Source organism: Podarcis erhardii (assembly GCF_964252035.2).
Source record: "Podarcis erhardii genome assembly, chromosome: 15".
NCBI lineage: Eukaryota > Metazoa > Chordata > Lepidosauria > Squamata > Lacertidae > Podarcis > Podarcis erhardii.
This window is the reverse complement of record NC_138505.1, coordinates 12,936,483-12,956,087: the sequence shown is the minus strand read 5'-3', so window position 1 is coordinate 12,956,087 and position 19,605 is coordinate 12,936,483. Positions and strand designations below refer to the sequence as shown.

General features: G+C 48.6%; 1 protein-coding gene and 1 long non-coding RNA gene across 5 annotated transcripts; one reads left to right on the top strand and one right to left on the bottom strand.

Moving 5' to 3' along the window:
- Positions 1-482: 482 nt before the first annotated feature.
- LOC309331013 (actin, alpha cardiac muscle 1-like) lies at positions 483-14,839 on the bottom strand. 4 transcript variants are annotated; one of them, XM_081843017.1, is made up of 7 exons: positions 14,663-14,839; positions 11,286-11,426; positions 7,456-7,780; positions 5,266-5,427; positions 4,024-4,215; positions 1,677-1,858; positions 483-973 (listed from the first exon to the last, which is right to left on the bottom strand). In XM_081843017.1, exons 2-7 carry the CDS (start codon positions 11,412-11,414, stop codon positions 830-832), a joined length of 1,134 nt encoding a protein of 377 aa, XP_081699143.1. In that variant the 5' UTR covers positions 11,415-11,426; positions 14,663-14,839; the 3' UTR covers positions 483-829. The 4 variants fall into 4 exon arrangements, with proteins under 4 accessions (XP_081699143.1, XP_081699142.1, XP_081699144.1 ...); XM_081843016.1 differs by lacking the exon at positions 14,663-14,839 and adding an exon at positions 13,504-13,593; XM_081843018.1 differs by lacking the exons at positions 11,286-11,426; positions 14,663-14,839 and adding an exon at positions 9,920-9,974.
- A 2,629-nt stretch (positions 14,840-17,468) lies between these two features.
- LOC309330826 lies at positions 17,469-19,133 on the top strand. The gene is made up of 2 exons (XR_014151606.1): positions 17,469-17,849; positions 18,803-19,133. It is a non-coding gene; the product is annotated as an uncharacterized lncRNA (long non-coding RNA).
- The last annotated feature ends 472 nt before the right edge of the window (positions 19,134-19,605 follow it).

Genomic DNA, 19,605 nt, shown 5'->3' with positions numbered 1-19,605 from the left:
AACTGCAGTTTCATTGCTTCCTTTCTTTCTTGTCTTTTAGTGTATTGCAGTTTGAATTCCATAGAATGTAATACACGTATTCCACGTAATGCAGTAAAACGTAATATAAGTAAGCAGAGGAGCAATAAAAATACCTTTGCAAATCAGTACTGTATACATATTGAATGTGATGGATGTGCTATCTCCTTTCTTCAACCACAAGGCCACAGCAATGCCACAGACCTCCTGAATGAAGCACACAGACCACAGTTTGGGAATCCCTGGCGTAGTGGTTCAAATTCCAAAGGTTCTAATTCCTGGTCAGCCATAAAGCTCATTGCTGGAATAGATAGGCCATTGGCCTGATCCAGCAGCGCCCTTCTTATGACTGACCTTTGGTACTATGCGCCTTGACAGGACCAGCCCATTTGCTGCTTCACCTCAAGTAGGAAAACATCTTGGGCCAGTCTTGTGAATGCCCCAGAAGACTCTGAGCCACGGTATTCTACTGTAAAACTGCTTTATTCTTTAAGGTTTCAGGAAGGAGAGAGAAAAGAGGGAGTAATGACAAATACTCAAACTTGAGACACTAGCACCATATGTGGTGTTGCAGAAGGGATGATTCCATGGAAATAAGACCCTGAGGAGCAGAAGAGCCTTCTGCAAATATTTTTATTTCCATTATACTCATGAGTAGACCTCTCAGCGCTGGGGCTCGGTGGGCAGTCAAGAGGAGGAATGGCTCTTGCAGCGTGAGCCAATGGCATAAGCACCACCATGAAATCTGGGAGGAAGGGACAGCAGCTGGAACCTGAAATGGAGAAGCCAGGGAGGGTAAGGAAGAGACGTTTTAGAAGCACTTCCTGTGGACAATGGATGGCCCGGCTTCATCATACTCTTGCTTGCTGATCCACATCTGCTGGAAGGTGGAGAGGGAAGCCAAAATGGAGCCGCCGATCCACACAGAGTACTTCCGCTCCGGAGGAGCAATGATCTAAAGGGAGCAAGTGAGAAAGTTAACCGGGGTGGATGATGCCTTACTAAAGCAGATTACCAAACATTCAAAAAGGAGAGAAATAGTAATGGGGGGATTCCAACTTCCCCAATATCTGTTGGGACTCAAACTCTGCCAAGAGTGTAAGGTCTGAGAAATTCCTCCATTGCATCGCTGACAATTTCCCAAAAGGTGGGAGAACCAACAAGGGGATCATCTGGGCACTACAATTTAAGAAGGATGTTGACAAGCTGGAAGGTGTGCAGAGGAGGGTAGACTTGAACCAATAGCTTCAAGTTGCAAGAAAGGAGATTCCGACTAAGCATTTGGAAAAACTTTCTGACAGTAAGAGCTGCTCAGCAGTAGAACAGACTCCTACAAGAGGTGGTGGACTCTCCTTCCTTGGAGGTTTCTAAATACAGGGAGAAAACAAGCATGCTCCCTCCTCCATGTGACAGCCCTTAAGATATTTGAAGATAGCTATCATATCTCCTCTCAGTCTCTTCTTTTCCAGGCTAAACATACCCAGCTCCTTCAAGTGCTCCTCATAGGCTTAGTTTCCAGACCCTTGATCATCTTGGTTGCCCACACACACACACAAACACCCCAGTAACTTCTGAATCTATCACAGCTTTCCTCTTACCTATCTGTTGGAATGGGATGCCAAATGTTAATAATTCTGCTGTCTATTTGCCAGTCTCACCTTGATCTTCATGGTGCTGGGTGCCAAGGCGGTGATTTCCTTCTGCATACGGTCAGCGATGCCAGGGTACATGGTGGTGCCGCCAGAGAGCACGTTGTTGGCATACAGGTCCTTACGGATGTCGATGTCACACTTCATGATGGAGTTGTAGGTGGTTTCGTGGATGCCTGCAGACTCCATGCCTGGGTTAAAAAAAAAAAAGAAGCAGCAAGATTGCAAAATCTGGGGAGCAGGGTATATGGCTAATTTAATGCTAATTGACTATATTTGGCACAAAAGGATGTATCCTTAAACAGAGGTACATCTTTACCCTGACCTTTGACATCTGAGGTGTGTATTTTCAGGAACCACCTTGTTTTTTGTGATACCAAGTTGCCTTAAACTGTTTTTAATGTTGCATTTTTGTCTTTGTCCATGGAGTTTTCTTGGCAGGGATACTGGAGTGGCTTGTCGGTTCCTGCTCCAGGTGGATCACGTTTGGTCAAAACTCTCCACTATGACCTGTCCATCTCGGGTGCCCTGTATGTGCCATACATCAGTAGTGATGTATGGAAGTGAGAGCTGGACCATAAAGAAGGCTGATCGCCAAAGAATTGATGCTTTTGAATTATGGTGCTGGAGGAGACTCTTGGGAGTCCCATGGACTGCAAGAAGATCAAACCTATCCATTCTGAAGGAAATCAGCCCTGAGTGCTCACTGGAAGGACAGATCCTGAAGCTGAGGCTCCAATACTTTGGCTACCTCATGAGAAGAGAAGACTCCCTGGAAAAGACCCTGATGCTGGGAAGGATGGAGGGCACAAGGAGAAGGGCACGTCAGAGGACGAGATGGTTGGACAGTGTTCTCGAAGCTACAAACATGAGTCTGACCAAACTGCGGGAGACAGTGGAAGACAGGCGTGCCTGGCATGCTCTGGTCCATGGGGTCACGAAGAGTCGGACACGACTAAACGACTAAACAACAAAACAATGTTGTGTTTTAATTGCTGTAAACTGCCCTGGGACCTCAGGGTGAAGGGCTGGCAATTAATGATAATTCTGCACGTGACAGGTGTGGTTGTATTCATTCTGAGAGCCAATCTTGTTCAGCCTTGCATTTAACTACCATGCCTGGTCACCACAGGCGACAAGTAATTCTGTGCAAATGAACAGGCTAGTGGAGGAGGGATGGATCAGCCTGGCCTCCACAGCCAGAACAGAAACCATGGAGGCTGTCAGCAGATGAGAAGCAGAGAGAGCTAGCCTAGTAGAAAACAAACAGGAAAAAGCAATTGCCAAGAGGCTACTAAAAACAACAACACTCAAAGACCTCCCAGGAAGTGCCTTTATTAGGGCAATTGCTAAGTTGCCTAGTTTTAAGCAAGTTTTATTTATTTTTTTCCGGCTCCTCCGGGCCTTGTGAGCTCTCATTAGGGCTAGAGACAGAACACAGTATCTTCCAGATCTGATTTTAATAAGGTGAAACAGCCCATACTGCTGCTTTGTCATGCTAGTCCCGGGTACATCCTGCAATCTCTTCTGCACCTGGTGCTGCAAGGCCGGAAGGAGTTTGAAGAAAGAAGGGCTGGGAGATCTTTGAAAGCGAGGAGACCCACAGAGAAGAATCCTTCGCCAAGGGCAAAAGTCAAAGGATTTTGTGATGGCCTCAAGTTACAGCAGCTGCTTAGCAGGAGGTCATGCTTCCCCCTCCATTTAGGAGAAGGAGGATACTATCCTGGAATTTTGTCGCTTCCCTGCCTATTTTTGGGGTAGAAAAAAGAGCATCGAAGAGCCCTGTCCTGGCGCGATCAGCTGTTCCTCTCCACCCGCTGCCAAAGCCTCGGCCCTAATCCGTAAGTGGAATGTGTCTACCTGATACCCCTCTCTCTGGTCAAGGCTGGTATCATCGAGACGCCCACCCTGGGCTCCCTGCACTTCCTGACGTGTGTCAGTAAACGTTTTCGCCATCAGTAAAACCAGTGTGACATTTCTGAGCAGTCTCAAAGGAGAAGTCTGACCTTTTTGCCACTGACATGTCTTAACCCCTCACACATCTCTCAATTGCCGCCCCAGCCAGCAAGCCTCTGCTTGATGACATTTGCAGAAGCTCCCCATCCCTCACCTATGGCCGCAGATGACTTCTCAGGTACTCCAAACCCCTCACTCTTCCAGAACAAGCCCACCAGTTGCAGATTACCCTGCCCCATCTATAAGCCCCATGGTTGGGCCAGTCTGTGGGCCCTCCAAATGCTGTTAGACCCCTAACGCCCTTCAGCCACAGCCACCAGAGCCAATGGTCTGGCATAATAGGAGCTGTGGGGCAGAAGTCTCTGCTAGAGAGGTCTCCTGTGCTCCCACTGTTTCTCACCAATAAACGAGGGTTGGAAGAGGGTCTCTGGGCACCGGAAACGCTCGTTGCCAATGGTGATGACTTGCCCATCAGGCAGCTCATAGCTCTTCTCCAGGGAGGAGGAGGAAGCGGCGGTGGCCATCTCGTTCTCAAAGTCCAAAGCCACGTAGCCCAGCTTCTCCTTGATGTCGCGCACAATCTCCCGTTCAGCTGCAGGGAGGCAGGGAGGATTTGGTCCGTTAGAGGAAGCCCACAGCTTGGAAGAACTGGTTCTGTCACTCAGCTGTAGGTTCCATCTGCACTCGAGATTGAAAGCATTATCATACTGCTTTGAACAGTGTGGCCCCACCACAAAGAACCCCGGGAGCTGCAGTTTGTTATGGGTGCTGAGAACCGCCAGGAGATTCCTTTTTTATGATTTTCAGTTTATACATTTCAATAATTTTACAATCATTTTAACATTTCAAAGCTTGACTTCCTTCCCCCTCTTCCTGTGGTTCCTTAAATTTATTTTTTATATTTTCGGCATATCCAAATTAACTTAATTTGCTCATTTATTCATGTACTTTAAAGATATACTCTGATAAAACTGCAGGTTATTACAATAATCCTGCCAATGTTCTTATCTGTTTACAGTTTGTTTGTAAATATTCCATAAACCATTTCCACTCTTTTATAAAAAGTTTGTTAACTTTTTTTTTCCTAGTAAGTTTCGCCATTTCTGCATATTCCGTATCCATTCTTCATTTGCTGGGATGAATTCTTCTTTCCATTTTTGGGCAAGTAACATTCTTGCTGCCATAGTCACATACATGAATAAATTTCTATACAGTTTGCGTAGTTCTGTCTCTATAGTTCCCAAAAAAGGGAAAGTTCTGGGTTGGTTTTTTTACAAACGTTATTTTAAACATCTTTTTCAATTCATTATATTCCTGTTCCTCTCAGAGAGCTACAATTCCCAGGGTTCCCTGGGAGGAGGGATTGACTCTGGAAACTGGAGCTCTGTGAGGATGATAGGGGTCTCCTAATAACTCTCAGCATCCTTAACAAACTACACCTCCCAGGATTCTCTGGGTGAAACCATGATTGTTCAAAGAGGTATGATACTGCTCTAAATGTATAGCGCACATGGGGTCAGAGTTAAGGCATTCAGTGTTTGTTTTCAAATGGCATGAACAATGCTCTTGGCTGGTGCAGGGAGTTGACTCAAGCAGACATTGGCTGCAGAATTAAAGCGGTACCACGTAGCAGTTCTCTTACCAGTGGTGACAAAGGAATAGCCACGTTCGGTTAGGATCTTCATCAGGTAGTCGGTGAGGTCGCGGCCAGCCAGATCCAAGCGCTGTATGGCATGGGGCAAGGCGTAGCCCTCATAGATGGGGACGTTGTGGGTAACACCATCTCCAGAATCCAGTACAATTCCTACAGAAGAGGAGACCTGAGTTGGTAGGGAGCTGGAGAGAGAGGAAGCTGCTAGGTGTCCCACAAGACAGCCTTTTGGCTGGGGGAGAGGGCTTTTAGCCTGGCTGGCCTTACGTGGTGAATGCATGCCAGACAGCTGCCAGTTAACATTTGCCACAATACTTTAGAGCAGGGGTTGCCAACCCAGCACCCACACAAGTACCATGGTGCTCCAGACTCTGAGCTTTCTTGCCCTCCTAGAAAGAAAGGGGTCAAATGTGCCTTCTAAGCAATTTATAAGAAACAAGAGTGGTGGGGTCACCTTGTATATTTTCCCTGGTATTGAGGAATGCTCCATGTTCCTGTTAGACAGAAACAACAGCATTGTGCGTGTGTTTGTGTGTAAAATCAATACTGCGTGATCTCCAGAATAAGGACCAGCAGGGCATAGCTGACTTCTCATGGTTGCCAGGCATGGCAGTCTCTCTAATTTTGTGTTATGGCACACTCTCCATGGCAGCCATTTTGTGTTGTGCCCCACCCCCACATAGTAGCTACTGTTTTGTGACTGGCACAAATGAAATGTACCCGCTGGTCCTAAAAGTTTGGCGACCCCTGCCCTAGCATAGAGGTGGGGAACCATTTTTAGTCTGAGGACCACGTTCCTTCCTGGAGGTCTTGGGGCCAGAGGCAAAAGTAGCCGGAGCAAGGAATCATAGAATCATAGAATCATAGAGTTGGAAGAGACCACAAGGGCCATCGAGTCCAACCCCCTGCCAAGCAGGAAACACCATCAGAGCACTCCTGACATATGGTTGTCAAGCCTCTGCTTAAAGACCTCCAAAGAAGGAGACTCCACCACACTCCTTGGCAGCAAATTCCACTGTCGAACAGCTCTTACTGTCAGGAAGTTCTTCCTAATGTTTAGGTGGAATCTTTTTTCTTGTAGTTTGGAACCATTGCTCCGTGTCCGCTTCTCTGGAGCAGCAGAAAACAACTTTTCTCCCTCCTCTATGTGACATCCTTTTATATATTTGAACATGGCTATCATATCACCCCTTAACCTCCTCTTCTCCAGGCTAAACATGCCCAGCTCCCTTAGACGTTCCTCATAAGGCATCGTTTCCAGGCCTTTGACCATTTTGGTTGCCCTCCTCTGGACACGTTCCAGTTTGTCCGTGTCCTTCTTGAACTGTGGTGCCCAGAACTGGACACAGTACTCCAGGTGAGGTCTGACCAGAGCAGAATACAGTGGCACTATTACTTCCCTTGATCTAGATGCAATACTCCTATTGATGCAGCCCAGAATTGCATTGGCTTTTTTAGCTGCCGCGTCACACTGTTGGCTCATGTCAAGTTTGTGGTCAACCAAGGAATGAATGTGAGGAGAAAGCAAGAGGAGCAACAAATGTAAATTGCTCATTAAACAGCCCACAATCTCCCTGCAAACAAGTCAGGATGAATTAATCATAGAGTTGGAAGGGACACAGAGGGTCATCTCATCCAGCCCTCTCCAATACAGGAATATGCAGCTGTGCCATACGGAAATTGAACCTGCAACCTTGGCATTATCAGCACCATACTCTAACCCAGGGGTCAGCAAACATTTTCAGCAGGGGGCTGGTCCACTGTCCCTCAGACCTTGGGGGGGGGGGCTGGACTATATTTTGAAGAAGAAAAATGAACGAATTCCTTTGCCCCACGAATAACCCAGAGATGCATTTTAAATAAAAGGACACATTCTACTCATGTAAAAACACACTGATTCCTGGACCATCCGCGGGCCAGATTTAGAAGGTGATTGGGCCAGATCTGGCCCCTGGGCCTTAGTTTGCCTACCCATCCCCTAACCTACCCACTTATTAAGCTACCCAGTGCTTAATAAACAGCTGGTTTGGAAGCAGCTGGCAAGTTAATGCCATTTGTTAATCCATTGAAAACATGTTTACCCCTGCCTCTTGGTCCCAAGGGGGGTCAATCAACAATTTTGCTGATTTCGGCCCCCCACAGCACACGCACACACACGCACGCAAACACACACACACTTACCAGTGGTACGGCCAGAAGCATAGAGAGAGAGCACTGCCTGAATGGCCACATACATGGCAGGCACGTTGAAGGTTTCAAACATAATCTGGGTCATCTTCTCCCGGTTGGCTTTGGGGTTGAGGGGGGCCTCGGTGAGCAGGGTGGGGTGCTCCTCGGGGGCCACGCGCAGCTCGTTGTAGAAGGTGTGGTGCCATATCTTCTCCATGTCGTCCCAGTTGGTGATGATGCCATGCTCGATGGGGTATTTCAGGGTCAGGATGCCTCTCTTGCTCTGGGCCTCGTCTCCCACATAGGAGTCTTTCTGACCCATGCCCACCATGACGCCCTGGAAGCAAGCGAGAGCAGGGACTCAGGAGAGGGTGGTCCTTTAGGGAGAGCTAGACTGTTGCCAAACCAGCCTGCCTTCGGTCCAGCCCTCACCTGTCCTGTCCAGGGGGTGGCTCTGCCTCCTTAGTCTCTGTGTGGCCCTTGTGTGGCCCTGTGTGGCCCTGTGTGGCCCTTGTAGAATGCAGCAGTGGGGAGAAGGATGGGGGCAAAACCAGAATTAATTGGCTCCATCTGCCATTGGCTCAGCTGTCCAGAGTGGCTGGGGAAACTCAGCCAGATGGGCGGGGTATAAATACTAAATTATTGTTGTTGTTGTTGTTGTTGTTGTTGTTGTTGTTGTTGTTGTTGTTGTTGTTGTTGTTATTGGCTCTGGCTCCAGCCACTGTTGGGCTCCCTGCCCTCCAGCCCCAGGGGGGGCTGGTCACCACAGCTAATCCTCCCTAGGCTTTCTGGTGCTTAATTTCAAGCAAAATAGACACAGGGGTTTTTTTTGGGGGGGGGGGTAGAAACACTGCCCTCCAATCTGGATTCTGTTCTCCCAATCATCCCCTTAAAGGGAGCAGGGAATGGTGCTTCCCCCTGCCCAAAAGGGTACAGAGCATTCAAGGCCGGCCAAGTCATTTGGGTGCCTTGGGCAATAATAAGGGCTGTAGCTCAGTGGCAGAACACCTGCTCGGCATGCAGAAGGTCCCAGGTTCACTCCCCTGTGGCAGCTCCAGGCAGGGCCGGGAGAGACTGCGTGCCTAAAACTCTGGAAAGTTGCTACCAGCCAGTGTAGACAACTGTTTATATAGGCCAACTGTCTGGCTCTGTAGAAGGCAACTTATTTTGTCTCTATGTTCCTACTGCAATAGCAATAAATTATACAGCTAAGTTTAGGATGTCAGTGAAAGTTAAATGACTGATAATTTCTTGTCCTTTTTCTTACACTCATATTCAGCTGAGTAACTCCTTGTTACTCGATGATAACTAAAATATTGAAATTATTATTGTTAGTTATTGTTATTATTGTTGGAATTTATACCGCAGCTTTCTACCAAAATACATCTCCCCACGGAACTTTGTACAAAGTAAATCAGGATGTAGGCTCAATAAACATAGTGTCTGAAACTTGAAGCATCCTCTCTCTCTCTCTCTCTCTCTCTCTCTGTGTGTGTGTGTGTGTGTGTGTGAGAGAGAGAGAGAGAGAGAGAGAGAGAGAGAAGACTCTCCAAGTGTCCCTATTTTCCAGGGACAGTCTTGGATTTACAGAAGCTGTCCTGGTTTCTGATTTGATCCCGGAATGTCCAGCTTTTCCTTAGGATGTCCCTATTTTCATTGGATAAATGTTGGAGGGGATGGAGTTATGCGACCCCCCGAGCCAAGGAGATAAGTAACTATACAACCTTTAGAAGACCTCTGAAGGCAGCCCTGTAGAGGGAAGGTTTTTAAAAAGATGTTTAATGTTTAATTTGGTTTTTATATATATATTGGATGCCACCAGAGTGGCTGGGGCAACCCTGTCAGACGGGAGGGGTATAAATAATAAAGTTGTTGTTGTTGTTGACTAAAAAAGGTAAAGATACCCCTGCCCGTACGGGCCAGTCGTGTCCGACTCTGGGGTTGCATGCTCATCTCGCTTAAGAGGCCGGGAGCCAGCGCTGTCCGAAGACACTTCCGGGTCACGTGGCCAGTCTGACGAAGCTGCTCTGGCGAGCCAGCACCAGCACAGTGCACGGAAACGCCGTTACCTTCCCGCTATAAAGCGGTACCTATTTATCTACTTGCACTTGGGGGTGCTTTCAAACTGCTTAGGTGGGCAGGAGCTGGGACCGAACGACAGGAGCTCACCCCGCTGCGGGGATTCGAACCGCCGACTAGGACATCCCTATTTTCATTGGAGAAATGTTGGAGGGCATGACAGGCTGTCTTTCTCCCCTTGCCATTGACCCTTATGCCCTGGCTCCCAAATGCTCTTTGCCTTCTAAGCTTTGGCCTAGCAGCTGTTTAAGAGCATAACTTCACCCCAGGAGGAAACAGGATCCCATTGGAAAGCCAAGAGGCAAATGATCTCTTAATTGCCTGGGTTGGAATTTGTCAGGGAGACCCCTGCTGTTCTGGGGGTGATCTCCGACAGGCCGCCTGTAAGGTCATATACATGGCTGGTGGTGGAGTCCCCCAAAGGGAAGGCCACCCGCATCCTTGCTCTCTCCTCAGGGCGACCCCCTCCAGACCAGGGTGGGGTGGGCGGGTTTGCAGGTGCATTCTGAAGCTTTCTAAAACTGGTGGTGGTGTTTTTTCCTACTCAACCACCCACACATAATTCAGCTTTTATTAGTTGGTCTGCAATGTTTCCTCAAGGGCCACATTCACACATATATTTAAGGCGCTAAGATACCACGTTAAGAGTCATGGCTTCCTCCAAAGAACCTTGGGAGCTGCAGCTTCTTAAGCAGGGGTCAGCAAACTTTTTCAGCAAGGGGCCAGTCCACTGTCCCTCAGACTTTGTGGGGGGCCAGACTATATTTTGAAGGGGGAAAAATGTACACATTCCTATGCCCCACAAATAACCCAGAGATGCATTTTAAAGAAAAGCACACATTCTACTCATGTAAAAAGATGCTGATTCCTGGACCGTCCGCAGGCCGGATTGAGAAGGTGATTGGGCCGGATCCGGCCCATGGGCTTTAGTTTACCTACCCATGTTCTTAAGGGTGCTAAGGAGACCCCTAACTGTGGAGGGAGAACATAGCCATTGTGGTTAGGATCCATCGCTTGTGTTATCCTCCATGAATTTGCCTAGTCCCCTTTCAAAGCCAGCTAAATTGGGGGCTATCGCTGCCTCCTCTGTGGCGTGTGAAACAGCACTTCTTCTTTCTCTCTCCAGAAACTTCAATCCTGCCCACATAACTTTCAACGGTCACGGCTTCGAGCCCCAAAGAAACCTGGGAGTTCTAGAGTTCTTAGGAGACCCTCTACTCTCCTCCCAGAGCTACAATTCCCAGAGCTCCATGGAAAAGGAGGATTGGTTGTTAAACCATCCTGGCCAACGATAACGCGCTATTGCTGTATGGAGAGGCACAACAAAAGTGACAGGAAAACAACAATTCCCCACAATACATTTCGTGATACAAAAAGATATAGGATTGCAGGGGGAAGTTATGGGATGTGTATTGATTGGAAACGAAGCAGCGTGGCTTCCCCAACACTTTGGCAGGCAGAAACACGATTGAAAGCAAGATTGTTTGTATAACCGCCCTGATAACACCATAAGCACAAATCACCATGAATGCCACAATAAGCTACCATTCCCAGAGCGGTTTAACAGCCAACAGGGAGCTCTGGGAATTGTAGTTCTGCAAGGGGAAAGAGGGTCTCTCCTAACAATTCTTAGCACCCTTCACAAATTGAACTCCCCAGGATTATTGCAGGGAAGCTGTGACTTTTTTAAGTGGTAGGGCTCTGCTTTAAATGAATAGTGCAAGTGGGGACCAAACAGAGCCTTGCAGCCACCGCTTCCTTACCTGGTGTCTTGGGCGCCCAACGATGGAGGGGAAGACAGCGCGAGGAGCATCATCCCCAGCAAAGCCAGCCTTCACCAAGCCAGAGCCATTGTCACACACCAAGGCAGTTGTCTCCTCGTCATCACACATGGCGCTGGCTCACTAAGGGATGAGATATGGGTGGTGAGGGTTACATTTTGGAAGTGACCCACACTGACCTCATCTGTTCCTCTTATCTCCCCCTGACAGCAGTCCTTCTGTGCCATATCTATGTGGGGCAAGTGCTGCCAGGTCTAGAGCATCCCATACCCTGAAATTTCAGGGCCCAAACTTGAGACCTAATGGCGGACTATTAAACACGGCACATGAAACATGAAACATGGTCGCTGAGAACACGTAATTCAAATATTTTTAAAAATTGCAAGGTCTAGCAAATTAGCGAATACATCACTGGTTGGAAATCCCTCCCAGATTCCATCTGATTCCTTTTCTCCTGCATGAATTTTAGGATTCAGGAAGGGGGAAGGGGTTGTTTGCCCTGGTTTTCCTCCCTCTTGTAGAATAAACTCGTAAGGTGTGAATCAACTAAATTCTCCTTTGAGTATACCTATTGAAATCAATGGATCTAAGTTAGAGCTCATCCATACTTCTGCTGGTGCCCTGCCTAGAAAGCACGGGTCGCCCCAGCCCCACTCCTTTCCAAGGGAAAAGCTGACCTTTAGCGTATCGGGGAAAATAGCAATCTAGGGGAAATCCGAATTGCAGCTTGGGGGGTGGGTGGGCAGGGAGGAGCAGCAGGGCAAGAGGAAGTGCGGATAAGCCCTTAGCCATGCTGATGAATTTCAATGGGTCTACTCTGAGTAGGACTAACATTGGAGACAGCCCATAGAGTTTCCCCTACAATGGTAAAACCCAGAAAAGCTAGAATCGATCTGGATACTTTCCAGTCCGGAACGCAAGCAGCTTGCATTTCCAAATAGAAAGCTTCCTCACCTTTCCGCTTGGCAGAAAGCAAACATTTTAAGCGTACACGCCAGACAGCTGTAGCTGCAATCACTGGCGGCGGCGGGAGAAAGTTGGTTCCAAATTCTAGACTAGAGCAATGCTGCCTATTCCTGCTGCTGGCAGCTCACCACGGCCATAGGCGGAGGTTTTCCGCTGGGATCCTTTCAACGGGAGATGCCATGCATTGAATGTGAAGAACAGAAGAGCCTGGATGCTGGATCAGGCCAAAGACCCACAAAGTCCAGCATTCTGTTCTCGCAGCCAAAGCAGATGCCTTTGGGAAACTCACAAAGAGGACCCAAGCTCTCTCTCCCAGCTTGCAATTCCCAGGAGTTGGTATTCAGAGGCCATTGGCATCCTTCTCCAGTCATTGGTCTAATCCCCTTTTTAAGCCAGCCAAGATGGTAGCCATCACTGTCCCTTGGGGGGGGGGGGCAAATTCCAAAGTTGAACTGCGCAGCGTGTGAATAAGTCCTTCCTTTTGCCTGCCCCGAATCTGCCAACATTCAGAGTCATGGTGTGGCAATTATGGGATGCCCACGAGTTGTGTGTCTTAAGAGAGGCAGAAAAACATCCCCCTCTACAACTTCTGCCCACTATGCATAATCGTATACACCTCTCAGTCGTATCCTCCCTTAACTTGCATCCCCCCCCCAAAAAAAAAAACTAAAAAATGATCACGGGGAAAGATGCTCGCTGTTTTTGCCCTTTTAGTTGCCATTTTCCCAGGTCCGCATTATCCTTTGTAGAGGTGACCATACCTGGCCTGCTATTCCTTTTCACTATGACTGGCAGTGGCTTTCCAGGGGAGCAAGGCCCTTAGTTCCGTCACAGAGCATCTGCCTTGCATGTAGAAGGTCTCGCGTCCAATCCCCAGCATATCCAGGTAAGGCAGGGGGAGACCCTTGTCTGAAACCCTGGAGAGCCACTGCCAGGCAGTATGGACACTTCTGAGACAAATGGACTCAACATAAGGCAGCTTCTGATCTTCCTACAAGCTCTGCATACACACCATACATTCAAAGCATGTTTCTCCACACCTCCAATAAGCCTGGGAACTGTGGTTTGTTAAGGGTGCTGGGAATTGTTGCTCTGTGAAGGGGTAGACGACAATTCCCAGGATTCTTTGCAGGGCTGGGAGGAGGAACAGGCTTTAAATGTATGCTGTGTACATAGCCGGAGTCTCTGCCCCAAAGAGCTTACAGTCGGCGTCAGCTGCTCTGGGGGTACTCACCAGTTCCTGCAGCAGCCCAGAGAAAGGAAGCAAAGAGCAGTCAGGCTTGGCTCGCAGGGTCCAGTCCTTTATACCCCTAAACTCCCACTGGCCTTACTCCTCCCCTCCCCTCTGCTCCTGGCGGCCTCTCTCACTCTCACCCTCTGTTTCATACATTCCATATTTGGACACATTCCAGGCCACCTGTCACTTGTGCCTTTCATGGGCATTTATGGCTCAGCTGCTGGGGGAAGCCAGACCCCACCTGCTTACCTCCCACCCCTCACCAGTCTGGCCTCCCTCCTTCTCCCATCTCTGTTTTGCAGACACTTGCAAGGCCAAGAGTGGGGGGACGGGGGGGGGGGACGGTCCAGACCCCCTGCTTGCAGTAACCATGGCAAAAACCATTCCCCAGCCATTTACGGCTGTGACACAGAGACCTGGGAAATTATTAGCATTCAGAGCAGTCTGTAAAGATCCATTTGCTGCCTTCGGATTGCGAGAGATGGAGGCACTTTGCTCAGGGGTCTTATTTTTAGATGCAAGTGGGCAGCCCCGTGGCCTGTGGGCCAGAAGCAGCTCTCTACCTCCTCTCCAAAGAGAGGGGAAAATGTTTTTTTTTAAAGGTTTTAAAGCACTTTAAACAATCTGCCCCCCCCCCGATAATTCTGGGAACTGTAGTTTGTTAGGAGTGCTGAAAGTAGTTAGAGAAGGCTCCCTACAGTGGTACCTCAGGTTACAGGAGCTTCAGGTTACAGACGCTTCAGGTTACAGACTCCACTAACCCAGAAATAGTACCTCGGGTTAAGAACTTTGCTTCAAGATGAGAACAGAAATCGTGCAGCAGCAGCACGGCGGCAGCAGGAGGCCTCATTAGCTAAAGTGGTACCTTGGGTTAAGAACAGTTTCAGGTTAAAAACGGACCTCCAGAATGAACTAAGTTCTTAACCCGAGGTACCACTGTATTCCTATTCACAGAAAGATATAATTCCCAGAGTGCTTGAGCAATCAATCCGTCTTCATAGGAAACTTGGGGAATTGTAGCTCTGTGCGGAGAATAGGGGTTCATTCCACAATGACATATCTAGGTCGGGCTGCCTGAAACTCCCAATCCATGAGTACAGATAATTCTGAGCTAGACTGGTCTGACTCAGCATAAGGTAGATTCCTATGTTCCTACCTGCATGCCTAATGCTGAGTGCATCCTCTGAACTCCTTCGCTCCAGACTACAGAGGTGGATCATGATGCAAAGCTCTCTCCTCCTGCGTTTGAGTGGCATTGACTGAGGCTAACCGGAGGCCTCTACAAAGCTGCTAATCCTCCTCCTTTCACCAAGGGAGGCCTCTGCTAGTCAGCTGGCCTGGGCTTCTGCTGCTCCAGCATTTTTTAAAAGAGCAAGTGGGGGGGGGGTGCAAGTGAGAAGGCAGCCCAAGAGATGCCACCACCAGAAGCCTAGGGCTCATGATGCAAGCTGTGTTTACATGGATAAGTTCCAGTACCACGTCCGCTGGGCAGTGCCAAGGAACGTGTGTTCTTGGCCTCAGGGTCCTCCATTGCCCCCCAAGGAAAGGGGATGCAGTGAATCTGGTTGCCCTCTCTGCTCCCGGAATACTTTGAAATCTGCATTTCCCAAAATTTTGCAATGCACTTCTGCAGCCCAGCCAAGTGAATATATTAGTGGAAAGTGCATTAAAAGCGGAAATTGCTTTGCCATAAAGATATGTATTGGGCAAAACGTCATAGCAAGAGAGGAGAAATTCACACTAAAATGCTGCCAAGTTTTCACAAGGACTTGTCTTTAAGAAACACACAAACTGATGTGGAAATGTGGAGAACAAGACTCAAGAGTGGAGAAATGAGAAACAGAATCCAGAGTTAACAGATCCACCCATTCCTAGCCACAGGGTCCTCCTTGTCTGTCCTCACATAAAGGGGTTGAAGCGAATCAAGTCCCTCCCACAGTGCTTCCAGCATAAGGTAGAGAGGGAGGTGGGAGACGGACAGAGAGCAAGTGGCCAAGGGCGAAAAGTCAAGGAGCTGCCTGGAGCATCCTGATGAAACCGACTGTGGAGGATGAGCCAGGAAAAGCCAAGTGAGATCCATCCAGCCCTTATGTGGGAAAGTTTGTGTGGGAAAGTGGCACCTTGATTCCCATCTATGGCTGGGAAGGATGGGACAGGGTCTGGGTGGGGGCCAGTCAAAGAAGGGAACCTCCATGCTCGCTTTGTGAAACAGCAGTAAGCAAGGTCAGGCTTTCGGCAAATTGTGCTCAGTGCAAAATCCTAACCTGATGTGTGCATGGGCTGGGAGCCTGCTCAGGTGAGAACTGGTCCATCTTGATCTGTATTGTCTACGCTGACTGGCAGCAGCTCTCCAAGGTTTGAGGCTTGAGACATTCCCAGTCTTTCCTGGAGACCCTGGGGAATCTCCTGCATGTAAGGCTCCACCACCAAGCTGAAGCACCACCGTCTGTTAAGAGTAATGCATTGTCCTAGGGGTGTATGGGGTGTTAGGGGAGGAGTTGTGCCTCTGGTGGGGGACACACATCATGCTCTTTCTGGGGCAGTTTGTCCACCTTTGGTCCCCACCCTGCACTCAGCTCTCACCCGTGGCTCCTAGAAGCTGTCAGCATGCAACAGTGGCCACACCCTGGAACAGCTTCGACTGGCTGGCTAAACCCGGTGAGGGTAGCTAGTGGGTCACAAAGTTAGGGACTTCCCTGGCATGTGAAGACAGGCATTGGCAGATTGAGTGGGCGAGGCCGAAGGTGGGTCCCATGGTCAAGAAGGCGGTTTCTGCATGTGCTGCAGAGGGAAGTAAGAGGCAGATGGGGCTTGTCAACCTGGGAAGGAAGCCCATCTAGGAGGAAGACACTGATCCTAAACCTCTGCAGGCTTGCAGGGTATATTCAGGAGAAGAAAAGGCTAAGAGGGAAAACCCTACACAAATCTGGAGTCCCTAGGATGGTTGGATGGCATCTTGGATGCCTCCTTCCGGCAACTCCTGCAGCTAAGCTGCCAAATGTATTGCTTTCCTTTCCTTTGGATCACATAATTGAGGCTGAGAGGGGAGTCTTGTTGTCCGGACAGCCCAGGTCCTCCATATACACTGCCCAGGCTTGGTACCCTAGGGAGGTCACTTTGGCACTGCTAGCTCTGTATTGCTGACAAGTGGCTGTAACTCACCAGAGTTATAGAGCAGAAAACTTTCCCAACCCCTGCCTGGAGATGCCCAGTATGCAAACCATTGAGCTGCAGTCGTTCCCCTGAAAAGAAAAACTAAGAGTCCAGTCCTCATGGTTATGAATGAAGGACTGCATTAAGTAGGAACAAAGGAAACTGTCTTAAAGTGAATCAATTAAATGCTCCATCCAGTTCAGCAGCGTCCACACTGACTGGCAGCAGCTGCGCCCACAGGCGTCTCTCCTCGTCCGAGCAGGAAACGACAGAGGCTCAGTCTGGAGTTTTTTTGTACAAAGCAAGTGCTCTGCCCCTGAATCATAGAGTTGAAAGCGACCCCAAGGACCATCTAGTCCATCTCCCTGCAATGAAGGAATATCAACTAAAATCAGGGATATATATTTGATAAAATAAACGAATAGGAATATGCAATTAAGTGTATTGTAGGCATGGCTAGCTAGGCGAATGGCAACCGAAGCCGTGCATTGTGGGAAGACATGGAAAGCAAGCGACCACCGCAGGAGATCGGCTAAGACACAACTACTGTACTGTACAGTACAGGACTCTTAGCAAAGCCCTCTGCTCGTAGATCTCGCGCCACTTCCTACGTAACGTGACGGCGCCTTTCTAACTGCCCTTTTCTGAAGCCACTTCTCCGCCCCTTCTATCATGTCTGCAAGAGGGCGCAATACTAACGCGGTGCTAACGGAACTTCCGGTATACTGGGAGGGGAGGATTTCCCATAGAGATGTATAGGGCTAGAGTGATACCGCCGGAATTTTTCAGATTCCAAAGCACATGGGGGGGGGGCATTTCACCACAGAGGTGCTAAGGAATAGAGCGGCACCATTCCATATAAGCCAAGATGGCGGCGTTCCTCCCCTCCCGGAAGTTTGGGTCTCTGACTCTATGAGCCGCTCTATTTTTTCCTCTATAGAATCATTACGTTGGCCAATGGCGGCTGCCGATCTCGTTTATAACGGAAGTCCCGGCTCCTGTTAGAGCTCTGTGGTCAGCCGCCATCTTGTTCTTGCTTCGTACCGGAGGAGAGGAGGAAGGTTGCATCTCTCGGCCTCATCATGTCCCTGCAGTTGCTGAGAAGAGCGGCGCTCAGGCTGCCCAGCCTGGCTGCCCAGCCTGCCAGAGGCATCACTGCTAAGGCCCCCAGGGATCCTATAGGGCCCGCGGTAAGGAGGCACCAGGGTGGGTTATGGGGAGGAGGAGGATTCCGTTTTAAAATATTTTGATTGGAGACGAGAAAATGTAACAGAAATACAGAACCAGGAGGAAAAGAAAAAAGGTGGCGCGGACCACCGCCGTTGCTCATGGAAATGGGTGACGTAAATCATAAATTATTCCAAATAAAATGATATTTGGATTAGTGTACAGTTGGGGAGCTGATCTTGTGCTGTTCAAAAAACGAGGTGGGTGGGGGGGATACAGACACGTTAGACGTGTGACTGGTATTCAGCGTAGGCCCTTCCTGTGCTGCACATCTAAAGCAGTTATCGTGCCCCTTTAAACAGTCGTGGTCATTGAAAGATTGGTCATTGAAAGGCGTTTGGTTGGGTGGTATGATGTGTAGCACGCTTGCTGCTAGGAAGGAGTTGAAGTTGGGCAAGAGATTGAGTGAGGACAGACGTCCCTTGTGGACTGCTGTGCAAGCAGATTTGTGAGTACCTGGGCACCTAAAGGATGGGCGGTGTGAGGAGAGGGCTTCTGGTGGGAATATTTGCATAATGCATATATAACAGAGCTTTTATAGATGTCATTTGTTACAGAGAGCCTTTTGGGCCTACCAAGTAATCCATTAATCTCTTGCTTCCTGTGCTTAGCTGATGTTCTCTGTCAGCGGTGTCTTGTAGCTGGAGATGTGAACAGCCATGTCTGATTTTTAAAATTTATTTTTAAGCATTATAGAGTAGTGTTTTCACATGTAAAATGTGAAAACACTACTCTATAATGCTCTTCTTCAGCTGTGGCTGTTTCTTTGAATATGCAAATCATCACTAGACACTCTTATCTCTAGCGCTGGCATTTAGAGGACTGGATCTAGCCCTGGGGCGTCTGCTTGGTGCTGATCCTCTCTTCCCCCAAGTCTCAGGGCTGAGCGCTGCTGCTTTTGTCTTCTCTTGTACAGGAGACGGTTATTGGCCTGACCACCTTCTTCATAGCATTCCTGGTCCCATCAGGCTGGATCCTGAAGAACTTGGAAAGCTACAAGACCAGAGAATGAGGAAGGAGGAGTGGACCAACCCTCATCAGCCCTGAAGCACAGGTGCTACTTCCTCCCCAGATGCATGGCTTCCTCCATTCCAGGGAAGAGTTCTCTCCAAGGCCAATCTTCCATGGGGACCAATGTCCAGAAATAGACTCTCTGCTGCTTCCCAGCCGTCACAGAGGATGTAGTTCAAGATGGCAGCACTCCGGAGACTTAAATCTGTTACAATAAATCCTGTTACATTCCTGTACTTGTGTCCTCTTTTATCTCTTGTTAACTGTTGGCAGAATACATAGAATTATACTTTGAAACATCCCAAATAAATTGGTGCACAGTTATCTACAGTGCTACCTCAAGTTACAAACACTTTGGGTTATGAACGCCACTAACCCGGAAGTAGTCCCACGGGTTGAGAACTTTGCCCCAGGATGAGAACGGAAATCGCGCACTGGTGGCAGTGGGAAGCCCCATTAGTGAAAGCATGCCTCAGGTTAAGAACTGTTTCGGGTTAAGAACGGACCTCCGGAACAAATTAAGTGCATAACCCAAGGTACCACTGCTTGTGCTTCTTCTGAGGAGCGCAATCAAACTTGCATCTCTTGTTATTATTAATTTATTGATACTCTGCCTTTTCCCCCAATGGGAATCAAAGCAGCTTACAATTGAAAATAAGAATCACTAAAAACATGAGGGGAGGAATAATTTTAAAAAGCAATTAAACA